Source organism: Neltuma alba, unplaced genomic scaffold (assembly GCF_004799145.2).
Source record: "Neltuma alba isolate B1F8T4 unplaced genomic scaffold, ASM479914v2 tig00011146_pilon, whole genome shotgun sequence".
NCBI classification, from domain to species: Eukaryota; Viridiplantae; Streptophyta; class Magnoliopsida; order Fabales; family Fabaceae; genus Neltuma; species Neltuma alba.
In genome coordinates this window covers 190,988-198,133 of record NW_021635881.1, presented here as the reverse complement: position 1 = coordinate 198,133, position 7,146 = coordinate 190,988, and the positions used below count along the sequence as shown (strand labels likewise).

General features: G+C 33.0%; 1 protein-coding gene across 1 annotated transcript; it reads left to right on the top strand.

The window, feature by feature from the left end:
- Positions 1-4,198: 4,198 nt before the first annotated feature.
- On the top strand, positions 4,199-6,081 carry LOC114761903 (actin-depolymerizing factor 7-like). The gene is made up of 3 exons (XM_028951356.1): positions 4,199-4,218; positions 4,609-4,881; positions 5,931-6,081. The coding sequence occupies exons 1-3, from the start codon at positions 4,199-4,201 to the stop codon at positions 6,079-6,081; spliced, it is 444 nt and encodes a 147-aa protein (XP_028807189.1).
- Positions 6,082-7,146: the final 1,065 nt, after the last annotated feature.

Sequence of the window (7,146 nt, the reverse complement as noted above, 5' to 3'; positions counted from 1 at the left end):
ACTTAGAAAATAAACTGAACTCACTTGATCGGTGTCTTGATCGATAATCCTTTGAATGATCAAGTTATCAATTAATTATAGGAAGAAAAGATATAGCAGATATATGCATTTATCAAATAGATTATGGATCATATGATGATCAAACAAATGATCGATAAACGATAAAATATGAACACAGTAATCTGCGCAGGTGAAGTATGCATGGTTGATCTCTTTTAGGTTTTGTTTGCCTTCACATCTTTTCAAAAGAGAATTATGTGATAGAGGAAGGCTAAGAAAAGTTTGAAGATAAAAAGAAAATAGGTTTTGAAGATCCTCCTGAAGAATTGTTTGAGAAATGAACTAATGCATTGATCAAACAAATGATCAAAAAAATATTTGATCGATCTTATCATCAATTAAGCTAAGCATGGGTGAAATCCATTTTCAAAATATGATGATCGAACATTTCTTTGATAGAGGGTTGATCAAACAAGTGATCAAAAATTGGTTTCAAAGAAAACTTTCATAGTGAAATGCACAGAATAGATGATGATCGATTAAATGATCGATTAATGATTAATCGATAAGTGATTGTTAAAAGTTGTTTCTAGAAAAGTCAGAGAAGGACTTTGATCGATCATGTGATATGAAAAGAAGATGTAGAGACCATGATGATTGATCATATTATCGATAAAAGGATGATCGATCAATTGTTTGATCATGGACAGTGAAAATCCTGATTTTGCAAAATAACACAGAACATATTTTTTATTAACTAGAAAATGTTTTAACACATAATGTTTGAATAGGTTATCAATGAAACAATGATCGATAAAGCGAAGGATAATAAGAGAACTATCTAATACAGTAGAGAAGACAAGAAAGCTTTACCAGTTAACTGAGTCTTCATCGATTACTTCTTGATTGATCAGGTGATCGATAAAAGTGTTGGAAATTGTGCCCTAGGGGCCAATCATTATGTTTTGAACATTGTTCATTTATGAATTTATTAATTACGTTATCATATTATTTGCATGTTTACTGTGATAACTATCCTTGGATAACTCATGGTTTATCCTAAATGTCCCTGGTCGGTCATCTGTGTGGGAGCAAAGATGAAACAAGACCAGTATGACTTTAAACATATATAGAGATATAAATTAAAGTCATAGGCACATATAAGAGTACAAGGTGTTGGACCGACCCGCTATGAGAGAGCTGCATGGGTTAAGTCATAAGCTTCTCTCATATACAAACCATGTCACTGTGCCCTTTGACCTGAGATCATCATGGATTCCTACATGAGAAACGCTTAGCTTTGACCTAGTCAAAAGTCACTTTTGATCGAGTGATCATAAAGACTATGTTCAGGCTTAGTGGTTTTTCATGCGGAGGAATGTGAATGGTCAAGATGGAATTTGTCCCTCACATTCGTAGAGAGACATTACTGGGCCCCTCGATGAGTGAGTCTGAGAAATGTATGGCCATACTATAATGGAAAGGTAGTTCCATTTCTATACTCAGACTACTCAGGGATCGAGAAAGTAACGGTCATGAATAGGAGGATGACGTTCTCCATGCCTCGTCCATGACCAAAATGTCATGTGACAAAAGGGACGCGATATGGTTGTTGAAAGGTTGCATCGTTCAATGATCCTCATATGTTTTGGGTAGTCGTGATGTCTTGCTAGAGACCGCTTATGACTTGTGAGTCATTATAGTTAATGGCCCACTGCCAACTTCATATGGGCCTACAGGGTCGCACACAAAATAGCCCAACACGAGTTATGATGTCCAGATTCATTGAATCTAGGATATGTCCAGATTCAATGAATAAATAGGGTGGACATGTATATATATATATATATTCGTATATATATATTATATATAAATATAAGAGATATTAATTGTTAGATTTAATTTATAAGGATAAATTAGATCTATGTAAATTAATTCCGTCATATCTTTATTTTGAATTAGATAAATAGGTGAATTAAATCTGTGAGACGGATTTAATATAAACCGTATTTATTTAATTGTTCTCTTATCTAATTATGCAATATTTGATATTGTATTAATTTCGGAATTAATTTGGGATTAATTTCGAAATTAAAATATCACTCATAATACCTATAGCATCCTATATATTCGATATTAGGGAGCTAGGGTTTGAAGAGTGAGAGTGAAAGCACTAAGGAGATAAGGGACGGCTAAAAGTGAGGAGAGAGGACGGATTTTCAAAACCCTAGACGGACATAGACGCTAGCACGCCGTTCGAGGTTGAGGGCTACTCGTGTGGATACCAGTAGAGGAAGCCGACCGGAGTTGTCGACTTCGAACGACAAAGGAGGCGAGCAGAAGCATCCTGAACGGCCGAATCATCGAGTCACCAGGAAATCGAACACCGAAGGTAATGCTTCTTACTACCTGACTTAAACGCGATCGGTAGATCCGGGCAAGGGATTGAAAGTTTTAAAATTGTAAGTTGATTTCCGCTGCGCGTCGTCTTTCAATTCCCTTCAAAAAGATGTGTTATACTCACAGAGGTGTTATGGCTTTTTCCTGAGTGTTCGATAATTTGCTGCATCATCTTACACTAACCAGTGTTATCGATGATTGATCACATGATTGATCAACACACAGAACTTGAATTATCTAACACATTATCGATTAAGTTCAATGTTAAGTGATTAAAACAGAACTAGCAGTTATCTGTCAACTGATCGATTAACTGGTGATCGATCACTTGATCAATCAACTTAACAATTTCGTAGAGAAACAGAAAAACTTAATTTGTTATCATCAAAACCTTTAATCTAACAATTGTTAATAGCATTGACAAAGAAAACTATGAATTGGGAATATGAGAGATAGTGATTTCATTTTATAATTACAATATAATACTCTAAGGTCTCTTGAAACTTGCTAATAAAATTGATATTTTGTGAGACTTTAGATGAATCAATTCTACTTCTTGGGACTTGTGTGTAATTTTCCTTAATATCTAATCACTCAGCTTGAGATTCAAACTTTGAAATTTTATATTAAGAGTGACCACCATTTCATATGTTTAGATCATTCCAATTTATGTACTCATCAATCAAACAAGTTATTTACTCACACTAGTGGTCATCTAACAGTGTTGTCATAGGTTGTGTGCGTCTATTTTACTTACCACTAGTTTCCCTGTAATAATGGAGTTATTGACAGTTAGGGCAGGGCATACATTTTTTGAACAAATACCGTGGGCCGAGAGTTTTTATTTTAACCGAAAATAATACCAAGTTGAAATTTTAATATATTAAGAGAGAGATATATATATATATATATATATATAAGTTATGATATATAGGACTATTAGTTGATAGTTGATTGTTGGTCTATGATGATAGGTTTTTTTTTTTTTTAACAGATCAATTTCTAGTTGAAATGGCAATGCCATTATCATCCTAAATTTGCATGATATCGTCACACGCATGTCAGTTGAAAAAAAAAAAAAGGAATGATTGTTCCGGTTATCGAATATTAGGGTGAAAATATTTTTAGGGCAAAAACACTACTTAACTTATATAATTTGATGTATGCTACATGGTTGCCACGTGGCCTACCAATAACACATACTTCGGCTCTGGGGGAAAAATTTGCCAAAGGTGAATATGGATATTGGGCCCACATATATACAGCATTCTTTAATATGGACCAGAGTCCAGACTTAACTATGTGAAATAAAATCAAATTTTAAAAAAATAATTATATACAAGTGCCTAAAAATCAAACCAAAAGATAAAAAAGAAAGAAAACAAGAATAGCAAAAATAAGGCATTAATCTCTGACTGAAGCAGGAGAACCTCTCATGCCTCCAAGAAACAAGGATCTCCACTCGTTATTTTCTGAGAGGTTAGTTTTCTTCGGTGGCTATTGCTCTCTCTCTTTCATTTTCCATCCTCATTTTCACATCCCTCTCTTTCCTTCTTTCCTCCTTTCCCTCATTCCATCATTGCAGGAGGCAATTCCTTCATCATTTCTTTAAAAAATGGTAAGCTTCAATTCCCATCCATTTCTGTATCTTCTTTTATCCCTTCATTAATTTTCTTCATTCTATATGCCAACTAGAGTATGAGTTCATATGTTTGCATGGAAACAGCGATAAGCCATAATATTCAAAGTTTGTGAAAAATGAGGCTCCATATACTCTGTCATATAATCCGCTATATATATGTGTACGTGTGTGTGTGTGTGTGTGTGTATAATACTTTTCTTAGGTGCTGTATGAATTGGATAGCTGCAAGAAGACAGTTTGTTAGTTAGCATTAGATAAGCTAATGTTTAAACATATCAGGATCCTCTCTACTCTCAAATATATAACCATTACACTAAGCTCTTTCCTAAAATGTATTTAATTACTATTGTTTTCCTCCTGGTTGGTGTAACTTTTGTCACATAATTCGCATATTCATTAAGGAATAATATGAAATACATTAAAATAGTGATAGATCCGTCTATCTAGAGAGCCAACTTTATAAGCAAAATCTACTGCTTTTGAAAAAGACAGAGAAACTGCATATATATGCTTCTTGTATGGCTATAGTGTGTGTGTGTGTGTGTGTGATGGGGCTAAGTTTGAAGATGTGAGGAACAGGCAAACGCTTCATCAGGAATGGCAGTAAGTGATGACTGCAAAATTAAGTTTCAAGAACTTAAAGCGAAAAGGAGCTATCGTTTTATTATCTTCAAAATAGAAGAACAACAAATTGTGGTTGAATCGGTGGGTGGCCCCAACGAAAGTTATGACGACTTCACTTCCAGTTTGCCCTCCAACGAGTGTCGTTATGCTGTCTATGACTTTGATTTCACTACTGATGAGAATTGCCAGAAAAGCAAGATCTTCTTTATTGCTTGGTACGTTTTACTACTTATTATTAGTGGTGATCTTATATATATATATATATATATATATATATATCTCCTTTAATAAAGAAATGCTCTTTTTTTTTTTTATTGTCCTAAACGTAGAAGCTAGCTGAGGGATTTTCCTAAGTTATCTCTCTATTTGATTGTATATATCAAACAGAGTAGGGATTAAATGGGATATTTTAGAGATACCAATACACTTATTTATTACAAATAACTAAATAAACTAATTTTCTTAACATATATAAATTAGATATCTAATTGCTATATTTAGAATTGAAGGGAATGGTTAAATAAATAGAGAAGATTGAAGATTGTGCATAGAGGCATGTAAAAAAAAAAAAGTACAGGCAGAGATTACTAGTGAGTTGGTTTTTTATGTTAATAGCATCTTTAATCCATAAAATTTGACCTTAGTTTAGTATTGGTTCTTGAAATTTGAAACCCAATTGATTCTGGTCCTAGAAATTTGACTTCATTTTGTTCTCCCTGAACATTTTTGATTTCTGGAACAATGTTTTTGGGTCTTTGAAACAAAGTTTTAAGGACCAAAATCATTGGTTTCAAATTTTAAGGACCAAAATTAAAATGAAGTCAAATTTTTGAGGACTAAAGATAATACTCTTTCGATCCTTAATATAAGACCTATTGAACTAATTTGATTAGTTTAAGAAAGTCAAGCGAGTTAGTTAATTATAAGATGGAACTAATTTCAAATTTTCTAAAATACCACAATCATCTTCCTGAGTATCATCCTTCCTTCTATTTCATTATAGTTGAGAAAGTATCAAAAAGAATAATTTTAGAAAAAAATTGATAAATATGAGAAATAAATCTTATATTTAGGACCAAGATTAACTCAATAATTAGGTCCTATATTAAGGACTAAAAGAGTATTAACGTTAGCTTTTTTTGGAGAACATACAAGCACCACCCCCCGGGGGGGTTTCCACTGAGGATTCAGCCCAAGGGGCTATGGTGGTTATATTTTACTTGTGATTATAATTAATATGATGTATACAATTATGATTAAGTAGGTCTCCTGATACGTCAAAAGTGAGGATGAAGATGGTTTATGCAAGTTCTAAGGACAGATTCAAGAGAGAGCTGGACGGGATTCAATTTGAACTGCAAGCCACTGATCCAAGCGAGATGAGTTTGGACATTGTGAAAGGCCGAGCTATCTGAATGCTACAATTAATTATAATTTTTTTTATTAATGTTTCATAATCATCTCTCTGTTAATGAAGGCCATGGGACTCAACTAATTAATTACTCATCCAAAGTGGCATGTACGATTTATCCCCTTCTTCGTTAATTCCATAATCAAAGTCTGAATCATTAGTTAATTGATTAATGTTTCAATTAGGTTGCTAGAGCCATTTGTCCATTCCATGGCAAGTTCTTTCCTGAGTTGAAGAAGAATCCACTTGATTCATTAAGGGCTTGTTTGGACTAATGTTTTTGCAAAACAGGTTTGCATCCCAACTACGTACAGGTTGCAAATTGAAATTAGAGTAAAGGTTAAATAGTATAATGTAATTTATATTTCTACTCCTCCGGCCCTAAATATAGGATCCACTTTGTAGTACAATTTACACTACAAAGTAAGTCTTATATTTATAATTAGAGGAGTATATGTTTTTGTCAAAAAGTCAATTTAAATACCCATTTGGCTTTTGAAGTTCTAGCCGAAAGCTCTAAAATTTGGGTTTACTTGACTTTTGAGCTTTTAAACTGGTTTTTGTATGACTTTTGAGACTACGAAAGCCAATCTAAATGAGCCCTAAGGTATTTTGTTCTCCAAAACAAGCTAAGCTGAGGACAATATGTGTAGGCCTTGAAAGCTTAATTACTATGTTTGCTGAGTATAACAGGGTAATCTTTATACTATATTTGTATATTACATTATAATTTTCCTTATGGCTCTTATTTGATCAAATACCTTATATCTCTTTAAAAGAACATAAAGACCTTATCTTTGTTAATTTCATTACAAGACAAGTTTCTTTTGTATTGTACGAAACTCGACTTATATTCTTTATTTATGAAAAATGCGACTTACTATAAAATGCAAAATTTTATATTGATAATCTAACATTTTCCTGGTAACTAAGGAATATGAAATATTACTCGTATCGCCTCACATTCCATTATTTTCATTTTTGGTTCTTACTCTATATTTATCAAATATCCAAAATAATTTATTAGTGCTTTAATTAGTTTTCCATTCCATGCCGTGGTCATTAGGAC

Bases quoted from the DNA above. Each gene is read 5' to 3' on its own strand.
- LOC114761903 (XM_028951356.1), top strand. From the start codon at position 4,199: ATGTGTACGTGTGTGTGTGT. The intron at 4,219-4,608 runs GTGTGTGTGTAT...CTAAGTTTGAAG, and splicing joins ATGTGTACGTGTGTGTGTGT to ATGTGAGGAACAGGCAAACG. The intron at 4,882-5,930 runs GTACGTTTTACT...ATGATTAAGTAG, and splicing joins AAGATCTTCTTTATTGCTTG to GTCTCCTGATACGTCAAAAG.